Below are 24524 nucleotides of genomic sequence, written 5' to 3'. Positions count from 1 at the left end.
GGTGAGGGCCTCTTTTCCTGGCTTGCAGATGTCACTTTCCCCCTGTGTCCTCACGTGGCTTTTTTCTGGGTAGGGGTGGGGTATCTCTGGTAGTTCTTCCTTTAATACGGACACCAGTCCTATTGGATTAGTACCCCAACCCTGTGACCTCATTTAACTGTAATGAATTAATTTTGGAGAACCTGCTGGTATAGCCCTAGGCCTGAACAAAGTGAATGAGGAGGCAGAGACTAGGAATGATGTGCTGGCGGAGCCTCCTCTAAATGGAAAGAAATGCCAAGAATGGGGAAGAAGCATGCCCCCCACCAAATCCACAGCCAGCTTTTCTGTCCATTTGCCTGTCTGGCTCTCCTGAGCCACACCTTGTGCAGCAATTTCCTCTGTTCTCTGTGAGGTGATGATGACTTTTAAATCTATAAATCCATGTTCATATTTCCAGATTCCTCCCGATTGTTTCTGACTTCCACAGACATCTCAAACACAGATTGCCCAGAATAAGACTCCTGATCAGTACCAGCCCTCTATACCTCTTTTCTTTACACTCCCATTTTTCTCACCTCAAAATTATAACTAATCTCCAGAGCTGTAAACTTGATAATGATCCTAGATTTTTCTACACCCAGTCTACTAAATTTCTCCCAAATAAAAGCCCTTCTCTATCTCTGCTGACACCATATAAGCTCACTTTTGAAAAACTTTTTTTTTTTTTGCGGTACGCGGGCCTCTCACTGCTGTGGCTTCTCCCGCTGCGGAGCACAGGCTCCGGACGCGCAGGCTCAGCGGCCATGGCTCACGGGCCCAGCCGCTCCGTGGCATGTGGGATCTTCCCAGACCGGGGCACGAACCCGTGTCCCCTGCATCGGCAGGTGGACTCTCAACCACTGCGCCACTAGGGAAGCCCAAAAAACTTTTTTCTTTCAAGTGTTTTTCCTAACAGATTTCCCTGCCTCTGGCTTTTTCCAGTAATACATTATCACTCTTCTGACAAATTGGTTTTTCTAAAATGCAACTCTAATGTTATTCTCAAAAGATATTTTTAAGAAGTTTCCAATTTTGTTATAAGTGAAAACTCATTTCTCCAAAGAAGACATGAGGATGGCACATGAAAAGATGCTCAACATTGCTAATCATTAGAGAAATGCACATCAAAACTACAATGAGGTACCACCTCACACCAGTCAGAATGGCCATGATTAAAAAGTCTGTGAATAAATGCTGGAGAGGGTGTGGAGAAAAAGAAACCCACCTACACTGTTGGTGGGAATGTAAATTGGTGCAGCCACTATGGAGAACAGTATGGAAGTTCCTTAAAGAACTAAAAAGAGTTATGTGATCCAGCGATCCCACTCCTGGGCATATATCCAGAAAGATCTCATTTGAAAAGATACATGCACTCCAGTTTTATAGCAACACTACTTACAATAGCCAAGACATGGAAGCCACCTAAGTGTACATCGACAGATGAATGGATAAAGAAGATGTGGTATATATACACAATGGACTATTACTCAGCCATGAAAAAGAATGAAGTAATGCCATTTGCAGCAACCTTGATGGACCTAGAGATTTATCATATGAAGTAAGTCAGACAGAGAAAGACAACATATGATATTGCTTACATGTGGAATCTAAAAAATGATACAAATGAACTTATTTAAAAAACAGAAGTAGACTCACAGACATAGAAAACAAATTTAAAAAACAGAAATAGACTCACGGACATAGAAAACAAACTTATGCTTACCAAAGCGGGAGGATACATTAGGAGTTTGGGATTAAAATATAAAATAGATAGCCAACAAGGACCTACTGTATAGCACAGGGAAGTATGTTAAGTATGTTTTAATAACCTATAATGGAAAAGAATATTATATATTTATATTCAGATATACATATATCTGAATCACTTTGCTGTACACCTGAAACTAACACAACATTGTAAATCAACTGTATTTCAATAAAATTTTTTAAAAATTAAAAATAAATTAGGGACTTCTGGTGGTTGGGACTCTGCGCTTCCACTGTGGGGGCGGGACATGGGTTCCATCCCTGTTCGGGGAACTTGGATCTCACGTGCCTGGCAGTGCAGCCAAAAAATAAATAAAAATTTAAAAATAAATGCAAACTCATTAACATGACATAAAAGAACCTCTGAGCTGAACTGGACCTGCCTTTTCAGCCTAATCTTGTTACCTATTCACAGTATGAATTTCACTCCTACCAGATGACTTTCATCTTTCCCAAATGCATCATATCCTCATGACTGCTTCCTCTGGAATGCCTTTCCTGTCTCTTCTTCTGAACTCCTTCATATCCACCATTCACTCTCAACACCAGGAACATTTTGGGCACGTGCTCATCTCTTCATAGCATCCTCTAAATACCTCTCTCTAATAGCACTCCCCACATTCAACTGAAACCTTCCCTGCTTCTCCTGCCATGCCCCCTGGAGGGCATGGATTTGATCTTGGTTTTACATTTTCTCCATCCAAACCAAGACATTCTCTGGCTTAATGCGTGGATCTGTGATATACCCAACAACACCGTGGTGGAGAAGCACTGAACCGCTGACAGTACTTAATTGTGGATTTGAGGGTTCCAGGAGAGGCAACTGCAAAACAGCTGGACAGGAATAGTTAACTGCACACATCTCACACATACACGAACTGAGTCCCACAAGATATCCATCCTCTGGGTGATTGGACATTTAAATTATTTTCCTGTTTTTACTTTTAAAACGGTGCTGCTTTAGAGATTCTAGGATATGGCTCTTTGATATGCAAAAATAGCTCTGAGATAAGAATTGCTGGATAATAGGGTATGTGCATCTTCATAAACAGATATTGCATTTGCCTGACTAACAATGAGATGGAACATTGTCGTGTGTTTATCGCCTATTCGGTTTTTCTTTTCCTTTCTGTGAATTCATAATTTTGCACATTTTCCTCTAGGGTAGTCTATGATTTTTAGCAGTTATTTATGTTTATTTATATGCTATTCAGTGTTGTAAATATTTTTTCCCAATCTGTGACCTAGTTTTGGTTACTCTATCATGTCTTTTGGTCTCAAGTTTTAAATCTTGTTTTTAAATTGAAGTACAGTTGATTTACAATATTATATTAGTTTCAGGTGTACAACATAGTGATTCAATATTTTTATAGGTTATACTCCATTTAAAGTTATTACAAGTTAATGGCTATATTTCCCTGTGCTGTACAATAATGCTTGTTGCTTATTTATACATAGTAGTTTGTACCTCTTAATCCCATTCCCTTATCGTGCCCCTCCCCTCTCCCCTCTTCACACTGGTAACCACTAGTTTGTTCCCTATATCTGTGAGTCCATTTCTGTTTTGTTATATCATTCATTTATTTTACTTTTTAGATTCCACATATGAGTGATAATATAGAGAGTATTCGTCTTTCTCTGTTTGACTTATTTCACTAAGCATAATACCCGCTAGGTCCATCCACATTGCTGCAAATGGCAGATTTTCATTCTTTTTTATGGCTGAGTAACATTACAGTGTGTGTGTGGTGGGTGTGTGTGGGGGGGGGTGGGTGTGTATCACTTCTTCTTTATCCATTTTTCTGTTGATGGACACTTACACTGCTTCCGTATCTTAGCTATTGTAAATAGTGCTGCTGTGAACATTGGGGTTCATGTATCTTCTCCAATTAGTGTTTTCATTTTCTTCTGATATATACCCAATAGTGGAACTGCTGGATTATATGGTAGTTCTATTTTTAGTTTTTTTGAGGAATCTCCACACTGTTTTCCACAGTGGCTGCACCGATTTCCATTCCTACCAACAGCGTAAAAGGTTTTCCTTTTTTCCACATCCTCACCAACATTTGCTATTTGTAGACTTTTGGATGATGGCAATTCTGACAGGTGTGAGGTGATATCTCATTGTGGTTTTGATTTGCCTGTCTCTCATAATTAGCAATGTTGAGCATCTCCAGATCTTCTGTCCATTGATGCAAGTGGGGTGTTAAAATCCCTTACTATTATTGTATTACTGTCAATTTCTCCCTCTATGTCTGTTAATATTTGCTTTATATGTTTAGGTGCTCCTGTATTGGGTGCATATATGTTAACAAGTGTCATATCCTCTTCTTGTATTGATCCCTTTATCATTATATAATACCCTTCTTTGTCTTTTGTTACAGACTTGGTTTGAAAGTATATTTTTTCTGATATTGGTATTGCTACCCCTGCTTTCTTGTCATTTCCATTTGCTTGAAATATCTTTTTCCATCTCCTCACTTTCAGTCTGTGTGTTTCTTTAGCTTTGAGGTTAGTCTCTTGTAAGCAGCATATAGATGGGTCTTGTTATTTTTGTCCAATCAGCTACCCGATGTCTTTTGATTGGAGCATTTAGTCCATTGACATTTAAAGTAATTATTGATAAGTATGTACTTATTGCCATTTGTTACTTGTTTTACAGTTGCTTTTGTAGTTCTCTGTGCTTCCCTTCTCCCTTTAGTTTCTTCCCTTGTGGTTTGATGATTTTCTTTAGTGGTATGCTTGTGTCCCATTCTCTCTCCTTTTTTGTGTAACTATTGTAGGTTTTTGATTTGTGGTTACACAGGAGTCATATACGTTTACCTATAATAATATCTATTTGTTTTAACCAGGTAGTCATTTAAGTTCAAACACATTCTAAAAGATCTCCACTTTTCCTCGCCTCCCCCACATCTTGTGTTTTTGATGTCATCTTCTACTACTTCATGTTTATCCCTTTACTGATTATTGTAGTTATAGTCAATTTTACAATTTTTTGTCTTTTAATCTTCATACTAGCTTAAGTGGTTGATCCTCAGCCTATACTATATATTTGTCTTTACTGGTGGGATTTTTCCTTTCCTCTAGATTATTGCTTCTTGTTATAGACTCTTCTTTTCCACTTAAAGAGGACCCTTTAACATTTCTTTTAGGGTAGGTTTAGTGCTGATGAACTCAGTTTTTGCTTGTCTGAGAAGTTCTTTAACTTTCTTTCAATTCTAAAGGATAATCTTGCTGGGTAGAGTATGCTAGGTTGCAGGGTTTTCCCTTTCAGCAAAGTTTTAAATTTTAATCTAATTTAATGTATTGGTCTATCCTTTGCACTTTGTACTTTTTGTATCTTAAGACTGTGTGTGTAAAAATTTTCAAGCAATATTATTTACGGCCACAAAATTTTTAAACTGCCGCTAAATACTTCACACTACCCTACCTGTTATGGGCTTAATTGTGTTTCCAAAAATTCTTTAAAAAAATTATTTGACTGCACCAGGTCTTAGTTGCAGCACGCGGGATCTTTGCTTCAGCATGTGGGATCTTTTAGTTGTGGTATGAGGAATCTTTCTGGTTGTGGCACGTGGGATCTAGTTCCTTGACCAGGAATCAAGCCTGAGGCCCCCTGCATTGGGAGCGCAGTCTTAGCCACTGGACCACCAGGGAAGTCCCCTAAAATTCATTTGTTGAAGTCCTGACCCCCCAGTACCTCAGAATGTGACTATATTTAGAGATAGGGCCTTTAAAAAGGTAATTAAGGTAAAACAAGGTGTTATGGGTCAGCCCTAATCCAATGTGACAGGTGTCCTTATAAGAGGAGATTGGGACCGAGAACACCCAGACTGAGGGACAACCATGGGAGGACACAGGGAGAAGCGCAGCCATCTGCAAGCCGAGGAGAGAGTCCTCAGAGGAAACAAACACTGCTGACACCTTGATCTTGGAATTCTGGCCTCCAGAACTGTGAGAAAATTAATTTCTGTTGTTTAACCCGCGGTTAAACAGTCCATGGTACTTTGGTATGGCAGCCCTAGCAATAATACACTACCTTAAATTGCAGCCATTTAAAAGTATAATTATGAGATTATGAGAAATATGGAAAACCTTGGTATGGTAAGTGAAAGATAAAAAGGCAAAAAATTATATGTGTCTCAGAACCATATAAAAAGAACATGTCTGTGGACAGAGACTGGAAGTCTATATGAAGCAAAATCGAGCATTTACATTAGAATACCAGAATTATGGACAACTTTCACTTCTTTTAAAATTTGCTTTATTGTTGCTAAATTGTATATATACAGTGTTGTTCCTTAAGAAAACCTTTAAGTTAGGGATAGCAATTACATATATCTAAGCAGTTCAACCTTACTGGCTGCTTAAGAGTGAAAGGCAGAGTAAATTTAAGATCCATTTCAGGGCTTCCCTGGTGGTGCAGTGGTTAAGAGTCCGCCTGCCGATGCAGGGGACACGGTTCGTGTCCCGGTCCGGGAGGATCCGACGTGCCGCGGAGCGGCTGGGCCCGTGAGCCATGGCCGCTGAGCCTGTGCGTCCAGAGCCTGTGCTCCGCGACGGTAGAGGCCACAGCAGTGAGAGGCACGCGTACCGCAAAAAAAAAAAAAGATCCACTTCATATTTAGGTTATAGACCATTTCTTGAATTTTATAGACTATGAGTCGTGTTCCTAATGTAAGTCCATGGTGCCAGCGATGTCATGACTCTGCCTGACTTCCTGAGGATGAATACCCAGCCTCCTCACCCTTGGCAGGACCATTCTGAGGGATGATCTGCACCCTCTGAGTCCCCAGCAGAATGGACTCCCAGTTGCCGACTGGGGGACCTGCTCGTTAATGCTTAATGCCCCTTGATTTCTCACCTCCCTGACTTGGTTCCTGAGATCACCTCACAGATGACCCCTTGAACCTAATCCTTGACTGGCGTTCGCTTTGGGGAGGAATCAAACCCCTGTACTCCCTCTCATTGTTTCTGTCTCAGTTAATAGCGAGTATACTATCCATCCATTTGCAGTTGACGCTGCATTTCCCCCTCTTTCCGTCTGCATCTCCGTCTCCCTCCTCTGGGTCCCCCAAGAGAGTGCGAGGATCGGTCACCCCCGGACGGCTGCGGCTTGCGACTGACACCGGTCTGCACGGCGCGGGCTGCCACTGCAGACAGCGCTCGCTCCTCCCGGCCGCAGGGGGGCGCTGTGGGGCAGAGCGGCCGCGAGTCCCAGCGTGCACCGCGCCTGGGCTGGGCCTGCAGGTCGGCGAGGAGCGGCGGGGTGGGAGGCCGCAGCCGCCGCTGCCGCAGGGAAGGTGCCGCGGGCAGCCGGGACTTCTGGCTTGGTTGTAACCCGGTCCGGGGCCAGGTGGGACCGCGAGGGCCCATGGCCGAGCCAGCTCCGGTAAGAGGGGCTCCCCGCGCGGACGCCTGGCTCGGGGATCTGGGCGGGTCCTCGGGTTCCGGCTCGGCGGGCCGGCATCCTGGGGTCCTCCCGGGGCGGAGGCGGACGGGTGGGGCGGGGTCTGAGGGTCGCGCTTAGCGCCTGCTGTGGGGTCTGGACCCTGCACTGAGCCGGTGACCGCCGCCTCCTGGGCTCGTCCGTGTCTAAAGCCCTAAACAAAGCCGATCGTGGAACTGGCGGAGTCTGGGCCGGGGGCGCCTGTGCGTGAGACGGGCGGATGAGAGAAAGGATCGAAGTTGGTCTGGGGCCGGCAATGCGTGTTAACTAGTTCAGCCAGTTTTACATTATAGTTACTGAATTTAGAACAAGTGTTTGAAAAGATTTAATATTCTGAATGGTTGAAATGATGGTTGGCAGGGACTTAAATGGCAGAATTTAACGCTAACGTGTTGAAGTTTGTGTTGAGTGTAAGAAGGAAGGAGGACACGTTGGAAGGAAGAAGATAATAAAAACCTAAGTAGGTACACATTATTTGATTATTTAGTGTTTTGTTGAAATTGAGGTTTTATGTTTTTCTCTATAAGCTTACATATTGAGCATTTTTTCAGATTACTAAATGAATTCATGAGATCATTACTTTTAAGATACCGTTAACAATCTCAACAAAAACCATAATTCCTAGGACTAAATATATAAAAGATATGTAACACCTTTTTTTTTTTTTTTTTGGTACGCGGGCCTCTCACTGTTGTGGCCTCTCCCGTTGCGGAGCACAGGCTCTGGACGCGCAGGCTCAGCGGCCATAGCTCACGGGCCCAGCCGCTCCGCGGCATGTGGGATCTTCCCGGACCGAGGCACGAACCCGTGTCCCCTGCATCGGCAGGCGGACTCTCAACCACTGCGCCACCAGGGAAGCCCCTGTAACACCTTTATAGCAAAAATTATTAATAACAGGCATACCTTGGGGATATTTTGGGTTTGGTTTCAGACTGCTGCAATAAAGCAAGTATCACAGTAAAGGAAGTCACGATATTTTTGGTTTCTCAGTGCATATAAAAGTTATGTTTATACTGTACTGTAGTGTGTTAAGTGTGCAGTAGCATTAAGTCTTAAAAAACAATGTACAAACCTTAATTAAAAATACGCTGGCTAAAAATGCTAATCATTGTCTGAGCCTGGAGCAAGTTGTAATCTTTTTGCTTGGTGGAGGGTCTTGGCTCCTTGTTGATGGTTGCTGACTGATCAGCGTGGTGGTTACTGAAGGTTGGCATGTGGCAATTTCTTAAAATAAGACAACAGTGCAGTTTGCTGCATCAGGAGTCATTTTTCTGTAGCATGCAATGCTGTTTAATAGCATTTTACCCACAGTAGCACTTCTTTCAAATTTGGAGTCAGTCCTCTTGAGCCCTGCCACTGCTTTATCAACCAAGTTTATGTAATATTCTAAATCCTTTGTTGTCATTTCAACAATCTAAATGGCATCAGCAGGAATAGATTCCATCTGGATAAACCACTGTCTTTGCTCATCCATAAGAAGCGACTCCTCACCTGTTAAAGTTTTATCATGGGGTTACAGCAATTCAGTCACACCCTCAGGCTCCACTTCGAATTCTAGTTCTCTTGCTGTTTCCACCACATCTGCAGTTACTTCCTCCACTGAAGTCTTGAACCCCTCAAAGTCATCCATGAAGGTTGGAGTCAACTTCCAAACTCCTGTTAACGTTGATATTTCAGCTTCTTCCCATGAATCATGAATGTTCTTCGTGGCATCTAGAAGGATAAATCCTTTCCAAAAGATTTGCAATTTACTTTGCCCAGATCCATCAGAGGAATCACTATGTATAGCAACTATAGTCTTATGAAAGGTATTTCTTAAATAATAAGACTTAAAAGTCGAAATTACTCCTTGATCCATAGGCTGCAAAATGGATATTGTGTTAGCAGGCATGAAAACAACATAATCTTATATATCTCCTTCAGAACTCTTGGGTGACCAAGTGCATTGTCAATGAGCAGTAATATTTTGAAAGGAATCTTTTTTCCTGAGCAGTAGGTCTCAATAGTGGGCTTAAAATATTTGGTAAATCATGTTGTAAACAGCTGTGCTGTCACCCAGGCTTTGATGTTCCATTTCTAGAGCACAGGCAGAGTTGATTTAGCATAATTGTTAAGGGCCCTAGGATTTTTGGAATGGTAAATGAACAGGGGTTTCAACTTATAGTCACCAGCTGCATTTAGCTCCCAACAGAGACTCAGCTTGTCCTTTGAAACTTTGAAGCCAGGCATTGATTTTCCTCTCTAGCTATGAAAGTCCTAGAAGATATCTTTCTCCAATATTAGGCTGTTTTGTCTATATTGAAAATCTGTTGTTTAGTATAGCCACCTTCATTAATTATCTTAGCTAGGTCTGGAGAACTTGCTGCAGCTTCTACACCATCACTTGCTGATGCACCTTGCACATTTATGTTTTGGAGACGGCTTCTTTCCTTCGACCTCATAAACTGTGCTCTGCTGGCTTCACGCTTTTCTTCTGCAGCTTCCTCACACGTCTCAGCCTTCATAGCATTGAAAAGAGTTAGGACCTTGCTCTGCATTAGGCTTTGGCTTAAGGCGATGTTGTGGCTGGTTTAATCTTCTCTCTAGACCACTAAAACTTGCTTTGTATCAGCAGTAAGGCTGTTTTGCTTTCTTATCATTTGTGTGTTCACCGAGTAGCACTTTAATTTCCTTCAAGAACTTTTCCTTTGCATTCACAACTTGGCTAACTGACACAAGAGGCCTCGCTTTTCAGCCTGTCTCAGCTTTCCATGTGCCTTCCTCACTAAGCTTAATCATTTCTAGCTTTTGATTTAAAGTGAGAGATGTGTGACTCTTCCTTTCACTTGAACACTTAATAATGTAGGGTTATTAAGCGGCCTAATTTCAGTATTGTTCTATCTCAGGGAATAAAGAGGCCCGAGGAGAGGGAGAGAGATGGGCCAGTCCGTGGGGCAGTCAGAACACACACATTTTTTTTAATAACTTTTTTTTGGATAAATGTATTTATTTTTGGCTGTGTTGGGTCTTTGTTGCTGCGCGCGGGCTTTCTCTAGTTGCAGCGAGCGGGCTTTCTCTAGTTGCAGCGAACAGGGGCTACTCTTGGTTGCAGTGTGCGGGCTTCTCATTAAGGTGGCTTCTCTTGTTGCGGAGCACGGGCTCTAGGTGCGTGGACTTCAGTAGTTGCAGCACGCGGGCTCAGTAGTTGTGGCTCACGGGCTCTAGAGCACAGGCTCAGTAGTTGTGGCACACGGGCTTAGTTGCTCCACAGCATGTGGGATCTTCCCGGACCAGGGCTTGAACCCATGTCCCCTGCATTGGCAGGTGGACTCTTAACCACTGCGCCACCAGGGAAGTCCCAGAACACATACATGGATTGATTAAGTTTGCCATCTTATATGGGCACGGCTCATGGCACCCAAACACAATTAAAATGGTAACATCAGGGCTTCCCTGGTAGCGCAGTGGTTAAGAATCCGCATGCCAATGCAGGGGACATGGGTTTGAGCCCTGGTCTGGGAAGATACCACATGCCGTGGAGCAGCTAAGCCCGTGCGCCACAACTACTGATCCTGCGCTCTAGAGCCCGCGAGCCACAACCACTGAGCCCACGTGCCGCAGCTACTGAAGCCCGCACACTTAGAGCCCATGCTCCGCAACAAGAGAAGCCACGGCAATGAGAAGCCTGTGCACCGCAACGAAGAGTAGCCCCCGCTCGCCACAACTAGAGAAAGCCCGCGCACAGCAATGAAGACCCAACACAGTCAAAAAAAAAAAAAGGTGACATCAAAGATCACTGATCACAAATCACCATAACAAATACAATAATAATGAAAAAGTTTGAAATATTGTGAGAATTACCAAAAAGTGACACACAGACATGAAGTGAGCAAATGCTGTTGGAAAAATGGCACCAATAGGCTTGTTCGACACAGGGTTGCCACAGACCTTCAGTTTGTAAAAAATGCAGTACCTGCATTTTTTACAAAGCACAAAGCACATAAGATGAGATATGCCTGTAAACAGGAGGTAAATCATGCCAGTAAATGGGAAGAGTAAATATAATAAAGATGATACTTTCCTTCCAAGTTAATATATAAATTTACTGCAACTTCATCAAAATGGCAATAAGATTTTTGTAAATTATATAAGCGGATTCTAAATTTCGTTTGGAAAAATAAAGGTCAAAATATGATGCCGAAAAGAAGAATAACAGGGGGACTTGCCCTAGCAGATAATAAAATTTACAGTAAATCCATAGAATTAGTACTGTTTTGTGCAGGGGTAGACACATGGAGCAGAAGAAACCCAAAGAGGACCCCAGAGCAGACTACTGAGTTGAATAGTGTCTCCCCCAATACATGTACTTCCCCGGACCTCAGATTGTGACCTAAATAGGAGTAGGGTTGCTGCAGATGAAATTCGTTAAGATGAGATCATACTGGAGTAGGACAGGTTCTTAATCCATCATGAGTGGTGTCTTTATAAGAAGAGGAGCAGAGTCACAGAGACCCAGACACACAAAGGGAGAAGGCCCTGTGACAGTGGAGGCAGAGATGGAACTATGCAGCTGCAAGCTGAGAAATGCCAAGTATCAACAACCACCACCAGAAGCAAAGGGAAAGGCATGGAACAGATTCTCCCCTAAAGGCGTCAGAGAGAGCATAGCTCTGCTGACACTTTGATTTCAGATTTCTAACTACCAGAACTATGAGAGAATAAATATTTATTGTTTTAAGCCGCCAAGTTTGTGGTACTTTGTGACAGCAGCCCTAGGAATCTAATTCGGAGAACTTCAGAAGTGGTGTTGGGACAACTGACTTCTCCATTTGGAAAAAAACACTAAGGTAGATCATTGCTGTATACCAAAAAAAAATTACGTTCCAGATAAATTAAAAATCTAAACATGAAAAGTAAAACTTCAGTCTTTTGGAAGGAAATGTAGGATATCTTCATAATCTTAGTGTAGAAGAAAATTTCTTAAACCACAAAGGGCAAAATGAACTAAGAAAAGATTGATATATTGTATTACAATTGAAAATTTATATACAATATAAATATAAGACAGCTTAAGTAAAAGTAAAAGCTGAGAGATACACTAGGAGAAAGTATTTGTAAACTAATGTAGTCAACAGTTAATACACAAATTATATAAAGAAATCTTAGAAATGAAAGGACAAATAACCCAATAAAAATACAGGCAAAGGATATGAACAGGCAGTTCATAGAACTAAAAGCAAATGGTCAATGGATAAAAGAATGAATTAAAAATTGTGACATTCAGACAATGGAACACTATACAAAATTAAAATAAATCAGTTCTATGTATATCAAGATGGACAGATCTCAAAATGTTGCATGAAAAATGCAAGTTGCAGTATAATAAAGTATTTGTGTATAAAAGACAAAGCAATACTATATATTATTTATAGATACATATGTATATTAAAAAAATTAAGAACATGAGCTGAAAACTTACCACATGCATCAACATGGTTGTGTCTCAGAAGGGAGGTGAATAGGACCGAGTGTAAGAATAAGATTGAAGTGGGGACCGAGGGGGCTTTGAGTTTTATCTGTCAAATTCAATTTCTTGAGAAGGAAATCTGAAGAAAAAATGTTAAATTTGTTAAATCAGTGGTAAATACTCAGATGCTTGTTATAATGTACTCTGTAATTTTTTGGATCTTTCACACTTCTGAAGATTAAAGAAATAAACAGTGAAGGCTTTTTGAGCATTTTTGGAAAACATTTTAAAAATAATGAATTCTGCCATCATACATCATATGCATTTCTAAAAATCACAGTGCAATGCAAAATCATGCAGTAAAAACCACAGAGCTTATGGGAGAAATGGGGTTAGGTACACAACACTCAAAAAGTTTGTCAGTGACAAGTTAAAAAGAAAAGATAGAAACAATAAAAACAGCTCAGTTTTATGCATGTTAAATGATTAAGAAATAATTACCTTAAAAACAATCTGAAATTTGCCTGTGGAAGTGGATGTAAGAAGGGATGGAGCTTTTGAGTTATTGTGAAGTAGTGGAAGGGACATTATCTGAAATTAGATGGAAAGTTGTAACACCAGGTGTGAATAGGTAGGGCTCACGACAGGGTAATCTGAGGCAGCTGGTGCTTGAAGGGTATGCATGTGTGTGCTTTGTATATTCCTATTCAGTTCAGTTCTCATAGTAGCAACCAGAACTCTAAAATCCCTAGGAATGAATCTGTCAAGAATTATATAAGATCTATATGAAGAAAACAATAAATTTTACTAAAGAAAATTTTAAAATCTAGATAAATATATGTTTCTGGATGGGAAGATCCCATAATTTAGAGACCCACTTCTCTCAAAATTAATTCATATACTTAGTATATTCCTATCAGAATCCCAATAGAATTTATATAAATTTGAGAAAATATTTCTCCTGTTTATTTAGAAGAGAAAATAGACAAGGAAGGTCAAGACAGTTTCCTTTAAAAAAATGATCAAGGTGGTGGTAGATGGCCATATCCTCTTAAATAGCAAATCATTTGATAAAACTATAAGAATTAAACAGTCCAGTATTGGAGCAAGAATAGACAAAACCAGCAGTGGAACAAAAATATAACCAAGTATAAATGGAAAACTAGTTTATGAAAAAGCGATCCCAACACAATGGTAAAAGAATCGTCAATAAGTTTTGTGACAATTTAATATCTCTTTGGAAAAAGAATTATGTGCCTTACTGTTATAATATACCAGAATATCTTTTATAATTTTAGAATAGGGAAAGTCTTCCAAATCAAGGTACTAAACCCTGAAGCCACAAAAGAGGTTCTAGTAAGTACAACACTATGAGGTAAAAGCAGTGCACGTACTTTGAAAAGAGATGGGGAAATTATCTGAGAACTATGATTGTTTCCACCAAAAACTTAATACTATTAGAATTGATAAACAAATATGGTACATTAATTGGATATAAAATAAGTTTACAAAAATCAATTTTTTAAAAATACTAGTAGTAATGATTTGAAGTGGCAGAGGTGGTCCCATTTATAATTGTTGGGAAAACTACACAATACCAGAAATAAAGTTCATAAAAAAGATTCAGAACATTTATGAAGAAAATCATTAAGTTTATTAAAGGATAGGAAGCAAGATCAAATGAGTGGTAGAACATGTTCCTAGATGAGCTCAATCTTTCCTAAATACACATATAAATTTAATTAAAATTGAATCCCAATGTACCTTTTTTTTAAACTGGACAAAATTATTTTAGAATTTGTAAGGAAGAATGAATGTTCCAGAAATTAACAGCAGTAGCTTGACAAAGAATGGGCGTGGGGGGCACTTATAACATTGCATAGGTACTGTAATCAGATATGTATAGATAGTATAACAATATATAGATTCACATACATGTGAAAATCTAATATATGCAAAGGTGAAGGTCAGGATTTCAATCTAAGGAGAAAGAGTGGTGCATTTATTAGTGTTCTGTGATTGGCTGTCCATATGTACATAAGTAAAGATTCCATATGTACATAAGTAAAGATACCAATATCATCTGTAGAATTAAGCTGCAAATCTAATTGTGAAAAAAATTCAGTGGAATATTTGTATAATTTTTTGATTGTGACAAATACAAAAAATGAAAGTAAAAGCTGGAAACAATATGGAAAATACTCAGGTTTTAACTAAATAAAAAGGTCAAAATGTTCTCTTTGGCAGAAGAGAAAGTCAAAATACAAATGATAAACTAGAAGAAAATGTTTGTTAACTAGTCAAAGGATTATTAACCCTAATGTAAGAAAGTTAATTCAAATTATAGGAGCCCACTAAAACGTTGAGCAAAGGATGTGAACAGGCATGCACAAAGATAAGTGGAACCCCCCCTCCCCGCCAAATATGAAAATGTTGCTGAGCCTCACAAATGAATGCAAATTAAAATAATGAAGTACAGGGGACTTCCCTGGTGGTCCAGTGATTAAGACTCCGCGTTCCCTATGCAGGGGGCACAGGTTCAATCCCTGGTGGGGGAACTAAGATCCTGCATGGCTCACAGAGAAGCCTAAAAATAAATAAATAAATAAAACAATGAAATAGAATATTTTACCTATCATGTTGGCCAATAAACAAACAAATAAGGTTTCAGAACATCCTGTGCTGGCAAAGGTGTAAAGAAATGTCTCTTATTAGCAAGGGTAAAAGTGCTGGATTCTTTTTGGAAGGCAATCTAGTGGTATCTCGTAAACTGAAGATGTTTCTATCCTTTGATTTAGTAGTTCTCCTTTTTATTTAGCCTTTTCCTCCAGAAGTAAAACCACTAATATATAAGGAAGCATATCAGAGCATTGTTGGTAATTTATAAAGGAAATGGAAACAATATATGTGTCATCAGTGGAGTATGTGTACCCATGGAATATAATGCAAGTAACAAAAAACCGATTTTGCCTATGTAAATTGACCTGGAAAGATGACATGTTAAGTGAAAGAAGTTACACAGTGATTTGTTCCCATTTTTGTTCAAAAAAAGAAGAAGAAAAATGAAAGAGTTCCATGCTATACATATGCATATGTAGTTGGAACAGGCATAGAGAAACAAGTGGAAGGGGGTGGTCATGGTCACCAACAGAACCACATGATGGGAGTCAGGGAAGGAGCAGTTCCCAAGGAAGACGCTGCCTAATGGACAAAAACACTGTCCACTGCGAAACTCTTAAATTGATGAAAAGGAACTGGAGTTTTGAAGCCATTATGACTGCATGTGTATTATGCCTATAATTTCAGTTACCTCTGACTTTTGAGGATGTGGCCGTTTATTTCTCCGAGCAAGAATGGCGGGATCTAGAGCCATGGCAGAAGGAGCTTTACAAGCAAGTAATGAGAACCAATTATGAGATTCTTGTTTCTCTAGGTAAGAAGTGTTTAACTGTGGCTGAGGCATGGAACTGGGTCCTGTTAGGGATTTCAGTCACTCCATACTCCTGTTTGTCAGGTAGCCAGATTTCTCAGAAATTAACTCAGAAAGGCATTTTTATGCAGAGTCTTTTGTTAATATCTGTAAGCATTGCTAATCCTTACTCAAGGGTAGATGTTGCTACATGAGAATATTTGTGACAGCATGTAATGTAAGGTGGTCAGAGATGACTAAATATATGTCAGGGCTTTTAATCACTATATACTTACAGGTTGCCATGATTTTTCAACCTGGATACATACCTTGCCTATATCCATAAAGTACCCTGTATATCTTTAACCTAGGATGTTCCTACCTGTCAACTTTTACAGTGGTGTCCATATACCTCAGAAAAGCTAATGTTATTTTCCCCTGCAATGAGATTTTGGAAGGCTATACATAGGTGTTTACCCGCAGTTGTTTCTGCATGGTTACGGTAATGGTGTTCTTTTTAGTCTTTTTGCTTACTTAGTCTTTGTATTTTACTATTAAATATGGTTTTTAAAAAATCAGTCTGTTTGGAGAAGCATCAAAATGAATGATAAGTCTCTTGCCTCACCCCTCACTCAGTTAATTCCCCAAAGGCAACCATGTTAATCATTTCTGTTTTAGTTTTTACTGCAGTTTACTACAGTCTATTGTGCTTACACCTGTATTTCTTGGTTATTGAGTTTAACTCCTTACTGTGAAAAATGAGGGTTTCACTTACTTATACTATCCCTCTTCTATCTCCTTTTTCCCCCTTCTTCTGAAATTTTGATAGTTTTTTTAAATTTTTTTAACTTTAAAAAAAAATTTTATTATCTATGTTACAAATATTTCTTTCCAATTTGTTCCATACACACACACACACACACACACACACACACACACACACACACACACATATTTGTTGTTGTTTTATCTTTTGGCCACTGCGTGACTTGTGAGATCCCAGTTCCCCAACCAGGGATCAAACCCATGCCCCCTGCATTGGCAGTGTGGAGTCTTAACCACTGGACTGCCAGGGAAGCCCCTGATAGTTTTTTAATGCCTCTGTTGGCCACCTTTATAATTTAAATAATAAACTTCTAGATCATGTTTCATGAACTTTACATTATATCTCTTTATCTTTCAGTCTACGAAGGTAATTAGTTCTCCTATATTCCCTCCACTTCTCTTGACAGCGTCTGACATAATTAAGATTTCCAGTTTCTATACAGTGTTTCTGAAACATTAATACAAGATATTACATTATTTTCATTGTTAGTGAAGAACCAATTAAAGTAATTGAATCAATAGAGAAAAGAAAAATAATCTTGTGACATGAACCCTGTGTCACCCAAAAAGAATGTTCCAAGCATCAAGATCAAATGGATGTGGACTTCTATGGTGGTGCAGTGGTTAAGATTCCGCCTGCCAGTGCAGGGGCCATGGGTTTGATCCCTGGTCTGGGAAGATCCCATATGTCGTGGAGCAACTAAGCCCGTGCTTCACAACTACTGAGCCTGCGCTCTAGAGCCCACGAGCCATGACTACTGAAGCCCATGCTCCTAGAGCCTGTGCTCCACAACAAGAGAAGCCACTGCAATGAGAAGCCCACACACCACAGTGAAGAGTAGCCCCTGCTCAACACAACTAGAGAAAGCCCACGCGCAGCAATGAAGAAACAACAAAAGATCAAATGGATGTGAAGTGGTGTATCAATGTGGGTTTGTTTTGCATTTCCTTAATGGTTAATCATGTTGAGCATCTTTTCATTTGTGTATCTTCTTTGAAGAAATGTCTATTCAAATACTTTGCCCATTTTTATAGTGGGCTATTTGTCTTTTTATTGTTGGGTTATAAGTGTTCTCTATTTGTTCTGAATACTGAACCCTTATCAGATATATGATTTGCAGATATTTTCTCCGTTTCTTGGGTTACCTGTTCCCTTTTTTTTTTTTTTGTGGTACACGGGCCTCTCACTGCTGTGGCCTCTCCCGTTGCGGAGCACAGGCTCCGAACGCGGAGGCTCAGTGGCCATGGCTCACGGGCCCAGCCACTCCGCGGCATGTGGGATCCTCCTGGACCAGGGCACGAACCCATGTCCCCTGCATCTGCAGGCGGACTCTCAACCACTGCGCCACCAGCGAAGCCCCCTGTTCCCTTTTTGATGGAGTCCTTTGAAGCACAAAAGTTTTAAGTTTTGATGAATTCCCGTTTATTTTTTCTTTTGTTGCTTGAGCTTTTGGTGTCATATCTAAGAAGCCATTGCCTAATTCAGTGTCACAAAGATCCACTCCTATGTTTTCTTCTAAGAGTTTTATAGTTTTAGTGCTTATATTTAGGTCTTTGATCCTTTTTTATCCTTCTTTGATCCATTGTGAGTTAATTTTTTCACACTGTGTGATATAGGGATCCAGCCTCTTGCATATGGATATCCAGTTGTCCCTACACCATTTGTTGAAAAGACTATTCTTTCCCCCATTGAATTATCTTGGCACCCTTTTGGAAAACCAATTAACAGTAAATGTCAGAGTTTATTTCTGGATTCTCAAGTCCGTTTCATGGATCTATATATGTCTAGTCTTATGCCAGTACCACACTGTTTTAATTACCATTGCTTTAGGATCAGTTTGTCAATTTCTGCCAAAAAAAAAAAAAAGGCAGATGGGGTTTGGGGAATATGGTCATCTTAACAGTACTAAGTCTTCCAATTCATGAACATGGGATATCATTTCATTTATTTAGTACTTTTTTTTTTAGGACTTTTAAAATTACTTTGAACAACATTTTATGATTTGTATTGTGTAAGTCTTATGTTTCTTTTATTAAATTTTTTCCTAAGTATTTTACTCTTTTTGATGTTCTTGTAAATGGACTTGCTTTCTTAATTTTTTTTTGAAAAATTGTTTTATTTTAAAAGATGCTGAGAGTTCAACCCAGATGAAGACTGAGAATAGGTGTATGGATTTATTTTTTTAATTAATTTTTATTGGAGTATAGTTGCTTTGCAATGTTGTGTTAGTTTCTGCTGTACAGCAAAGTGAATCAGTTATACATATACATATATCCCCTCTTTTTTAGATTTCCTTCCCATTTAGGTCACCACAGAGCACTGAGTAGAGTTCCCTGTGTTATACAGTAGGTTCTCATTAGTTATCTATTTTATATATAGTAGTGTATATATGTCAATCCCAATCTCCCAGTTCATCTCACCTCCCCTTCCCCCCTTGGTATCCACATGTTTGTTCTCTACATCTGTGTCTCTATTTCTGCTTTGCAAGTAAGTTCATCTGTACCTTTTTTCTAGATTCCACATATAAGCGATATTATATGATATTTGTTTTAGGTGTATGGATTTAAATAAAAGACAGTGATTCCTTTTTTCATGAGAGCAGCCTTGGAATTCTTTTGGGGTTGAAGTCAGATTTCAGAGGGCTAATGTATATGTCACTCTGACATTTTATCCCTAAAATCCCTCAGCATTGCCCAGCTTATCCTCTTTCTCTGATTTGGACCATCTACTAATCTCCCTTTAGCAATCCATGAAGCATACTTTTGGTTCTTTTAAATATATATATTACTGAAAGAAAGTTTTACTTGAAAATACACAGCGTAAACAGTTTTTACAGGGAAATGGGTATCTTGTAATATTTTAATTCGTTCATTTCATTCATTGCAACCCCCTTCTATTCTAGCAGAACTCAACTGTATTTTAGGTTGTGATTAGCACTGTCACTGGAAGTACTTCTCAGAATATTTTAGCTGAAGCTCCAGTTCTTATTTTCATATACCCCCTATTCCCAAGATATCTCCGGTTGTCTCAGGGGTTGTCCCACAGTTCTCAAAGCACAATACTGGTGAGTTTTAAGAAACCTGTGACAAAATGCAGCATTGCTAGATATATTGGGACCAAGACAAAATCAAACACAGAGTCATCTAACAGGTCCAGGTAGATTAGGAACCCACTGTTATAATGTGTGGGCAGTTCTGCTTTTCTTTGTGTAAACCTATAATCTATTTTTAAAAATCTCTTCTCATACATTTTCCCAGGAGTAAATTTGAGAATTTAAAAACAGCTCATTGTGTTTTAAATTTAGTGCTCAAGGAAACCGAACTACCCTGTTTGACTTTTCTGTACAGGTGATGGACTTCCCAAACCAGAACTAATATCCTGGCTTGAACAGGGGAGAGAACTCTTCAGGATCTGGGGAGAATCACAGAAATCAGGAAACATAATTTGCACCTCTGCTGATTTGCATTTGGATCCAGTTATTGAGGGACAACTGTTTGTGGGTGAGTATTAAGAAATCAGGGCCCTGTCCTTAAGACATCCCATTCAGGTTTCTTAGTTCCAGTTCTCTGACCCTGACTTCCTGTTTGACTGGACTGAGGCTTAACACCTGGTATATTCTAGAGAAAGGCAGTAAAGCATAGTTGTTAGGATTGTGGGTTCTGGATCCTGAGTCTGAATCTTGCCTTTTCCAGGTGACCTTGGGCAAGTTATTCAACCTCATAGTATTTCAGTTTCCTGACCTATAAAGTGAAGATAATTAAAGTACCTACATTATAGGATTAAATGGGTTAATGTATGTAAACTGTCACAATGATACCTGGCAGCACAGTAAGAGTTCAGCAAATATGAGGCATTCTTAGTAGTGGGGGGAGGAATAGAGACTCCTCTTTTGTTTCTTGTCATGATGGGAGAGTCTGAGATTTTTGGATTCTTAAGGGTCAGTATTAAAGTATGGAAAGAGAAAGTCAAATGGGAGCATCATTCCAAGAAATGTTGTCAGTAGTTTAATTTTTAGCTGCTTCTTTCAGGAGAGTAAAAGAGTTTTTCTTCACAAATTATTTCACTTTTTACTGTCTGTTAGCAATTCTTCCAAGAAACCTTTTTACAAGGTTGGTAGGAATAGAGACGAGGAGGGAGGAACATCTGGTCTTAGGACAGCTCCTGGAGTATACGGAATCATAGTGTTAGCCAGGGCCTGTCAGTAACACTGCCGTCATTATTTTATCTTTTTTTAAGTCTTTATTGAATTTGTTACAATACTGCTTCTGTTTTATGTTTTGGTTTTTTGGCGAGGAGGCATGTGAGATCTTAGCTCCCTGACCAGGGATTGAACCTGCACCCCCTGCACTGGAAGGTGAAGTCTTAACCACTGGACTGCCAGGGAAGTCCCTGTCATTATTTTTTGACTCCAGGAATGTCTGCACATCCAAATGGGACAAGTCTGGTGGCCCTGAGGTCATAATAATGGTGAACATTTACAGGGAACATGCAGTGTGCCAGGCCCACGCTAAGCCCTTTACCCACGTTAACTCATACAGTTCTCACAACAATCTTATGTATTGTTTCCATTTCTACAGGAGAAGGAACTGAAGCCAGAGATGAGTTTGACAAAGCTTGCACAGTGGACAAATGGGATTCGAACCCAGTCTGATTCCAAAGCTTAGGCCCTGCATTTGTGACTTACATGTTCTCTTTTCAATATTATTCTAAGATAGGTCTGTTCAGTTTAATTTCAGCAGACTCTCACCAAACTCCTGGTCATGAAACTGACCCCACTGAAAGGAGCTGCCGGTTCATAAGCCTTGGTCATGTCACAGGCTGGGATACTGACTGAAGTTTTCTTTTCAATTTCAGGAAGCCAGCAAGCTGTGAAACCAGGAGAAGCCCACTGCCATTTCCAAGTAGATCCTCTTCAGAGCCAGCGTTCCTCTGAACCCTTATTAGGAAAAAGTGAAGATGTTTCCTTCAGGCCTGACCAAGTCGTCGCCCTCCTGAATCCACAAAGACATGATACTCGGGCTCTAGTTCCAGTAGTCCACAGCTCCAGGGAACCCACCCAAAGAGGCACAATCCTAAGTCCCAGGACCCTCGGTCCCCCAGGCTTCCAGGAAACCTCTGGGGAGGGCCTCCAGCACCCTTGCCCTGTCTGTGGGGAAGGCTTTTGGAAAAACCTCTCAGAGCAGCACCAGGGGAGCCACTCGAAGGACCTGCCACACAGGGCCTGGAATCAATTGCGCAAACAAACCGAGGCACAACAGCCAGTGAGCATCCCTCGGGGACAGAGGCACTTCCGCTGTCCAGAATGTGGGCGGGGCTTCCACCGGAAGTGTTTGCTTAGACCCCTGTCAATCCACCCTGAGGAGAGCCAGCTGCTGGGCAGCGAATGTGAAGTGTACGCCCACCACCTGCGCGCGGGGCCGAGGCCTTCCCAGTGTCCCGGCTGCGGCGAGCGAGGCCCCCGGGGCCCTCCCGGCGCGGAGAGGTCAGGCTCCCGGAGAGAGGGTGCCAGGGCCGCCTCCGAGCAGGCTGAGCTCCCGCACTCGGGAGAGAAGCCGGGCCTGAGCCCGGCTGGCGAGGAGCGCCCGGAGGCTCTCGAGCCCGGCCCCGGCGCGGAGAGGTTGGCCTCCTGCGGCCCGTGCGGCCGGCGCTCCTCCCCGCAGTGCGGGCTTCCAGACCACACCCACGTGCACAGCGCAGAGCGGCCCTTCCGGTGCGCCGAGTGCGGCCGGGCCTCCCGCCAGCACGGGCGGCTGAGGCTCCACCGGCGGCTGCAGTCAGACGAGCAGCCTTTTGCGTGCCCGGAGTGCGGCCTGGGCTTCCGGCTGAGGAGGCACGGCGGCGAGAGGCCGCTCTCCTGCGGCGAGTGCGGCCGCGACTTCGCCCACCCGTGCAAGCTGCGCGAGCACCTGCGGGTTCACAGCGGAGAGCGGCCCTTCGGCTGCCCTGAGTGCGGCAAGAGCTTCCGCCTGAAGGGCATCCTGAAGGCGCACGAGCGCACGCACAGCCGCGAGCGGCCCTTCCAGTGCGCGGAGTGCGGCAAGGGTTTCACGCGGCCGTCCAAGCTGGCCGAGCACTTCCGCGTGCACAGCGGCGAGCGGCCCTTCGGCTGCCCCGACTGCAGCCGCCGCTTCCGTCTCAAGGGGCAGCTGCGGAGCCACCAGCGCCTGCACACGGGCGAGAGGCCCTTCCCGTGCCCCGACTGCGGCAAGAGCTACCGCGTGAAGGCCGACATGAAGGCGCACCGGCTGCTGCACGGCGGCCGGATGCCCTTCTCCTGCGAGTGTGGCAAAGGCTTTGCCAAGCAGTCCAAGCTCGTGGAGCACATCAGGACACACACAGGCGAGAAGCCCTTTCAGTGTCCCCAGTGCGACAAGAGCTTCCGCTTGAAGGCGCAGCTGCTCAGCCACCAGGGCCTGCACACCGGTGAGAGGCCTTTCCGCTGCCCCGAGTGCGATAAAAACTTCCGGGAAAGGGGCCACATGCTTCGGCACCAGCGCATCCACAGGCCCGACAGGCCGTTCGCCTGTGCAGACTGCGGCAAGGGCTTCATTTATAAGTCGAAACTCACCGAACACATCAGAGTGCACACGAAGTCCTGTCGTGCCCCCAGTGAGCCTGACGTTAAGCAAAGGCTCAGCCAACTGTTTGCGATGATTGAGGCCGACTGGAGTTGAGGCCGAGTAGGGCGCCCTGCGGTGATCGAGGCCGACTGGATTTGAGGCCGAGTAGGGCACCCAAAGCGGTCAGCAGAGTTGGTATTGCCAGGGAGTCCACAGCCAGCACAGCCAAACCCAAAATCTGGTAAGACAGATGGAAGGAACAGGGGCCCTTTTTTGAGCAAGAATGTAATACAGGTTAGGCATGTGAGAAACCACAAAGATTCTCATTTAAAACATCACCAGCTGTGTTTTCTATCCATTGATAGAAAACAGTGGATAGAAACAGTAGATAGGTTTGTTCTTCCCACCATCTTAACCGGTCATTTTCCCCAATGTGCTAATAAGCTAACTCTGAAATCCCAGCTTGAATTTAGACAGCAGGAAATCCCTCCAGTACTGTTCTCAAAGCTGAAAGGATGGGGTGACTGTTAAATGTCAACTCTTCTTTTTTTCATAGTATGATGATAAGCAGGGAGTTTAACCCAGCGACTTCTGTTGCAGGCCTGATATGATAGGATTTGGTTTTGACTTATTTGAAGCTAATAGCAACAAAATGAGTTCTCCGACTCATGGTTTGTCTGTGTGAATGCTGAAGTTTCACAGCAGGTTTCATAGTGATTATGCATGGTTACCCTTAAGGAAAAGCTGATAATTCAAGCAAAATTTGATTAATCTGGGTTGAAGAAAATAAAACCAAAGGTGCTAAGTTGTATGGGACTAGAGTTTTGTTTTTTTAAATTGAAGTGTAGTTGCTTTACAATGTGTTAGTTTCAGGTGTACAGCAAAGTGATTCAGTTATACATACGTATATACCTATTTTATTTTCAGATTCTTTTCCCATACAGGTTATTATAAAATACTGAGTATAGTTCCTTGTGCTATACAGTAGGTGCTTGTTGATTATCTATTTTATACATAGTATCCCAAACTCCTGATTTATCCCACCC

The 24524-nt window shown here is 41.8% G+C and overlaps 1 protein-coding gene across 1 annotated transcript; it reads left to right on the top strand.

The window, feature by feature from the left end:
• Positions 1-7032: 7032 nt before the first annotated feature.
• ZNF786 (zinc finger protein 786) lies at positions 7033-24288 on the top strand. Its single transcript, XM_029234420.1, has 4 exons — positions 7033-7180; positions 15990-16116; positions 20266-20418; positions 21773-24288. The coding sequence occupies exons 1-4, from the start codon at positions 7163-7165 to the stop codon at positions 23590-23592; spliced, it is 2118 nt and encodes a 705-aa protein (XP_029090253.1). The 5' UTR covers positions 7033-7162; the 3' UTR covers positions 23593-24288.
• Positions 24289-24524: the final 236 nt, after the last annotated feature.

The sequence above is a fragment of the Monodon monoceros genome, unplaced genomic scaffold (genome assembly GCF_005190385.1).
Source record: "Monodon monoceros isolate NGI ecotype Baffin Bay Population unplaced genomic scaffold, NGI_Narwhal_1 Super_Scaffold_2, whole genome shotgun sequence".
Classification (NCBI taxonomy): Eukaryota; Metazoa; Chordata; class Mammalia; order Artiodactyla; family Monodontidae; genus Monodon; species Monodon monoceros.
The sequence above is the reverse complement of the archived record's forward strand: the minus strand, read 5'-3'. Positions and strand labels throughout refer to the sequence as shown.

Excerpts from the sequence above, each read along its gene's own strand:
- ZNF786 (XM_029234420.1), top strand. Across the intron at positions 16,117-20,265 it reads TGAGATTCTTGTTTCTCTAG|GTGATGGACTTCCCAAACCA; the intron begins GTAAGAAGTGTT and ends TTTTCTGTACAG. Across the intron at positions 20,419-21,772 it reads TGAGGGACAACTGTTTGTGG|GAAGCCAGCAAGCTGTGAAA; the intron begins GTGAGTATTAAG and ends TTTCAATTTCAG.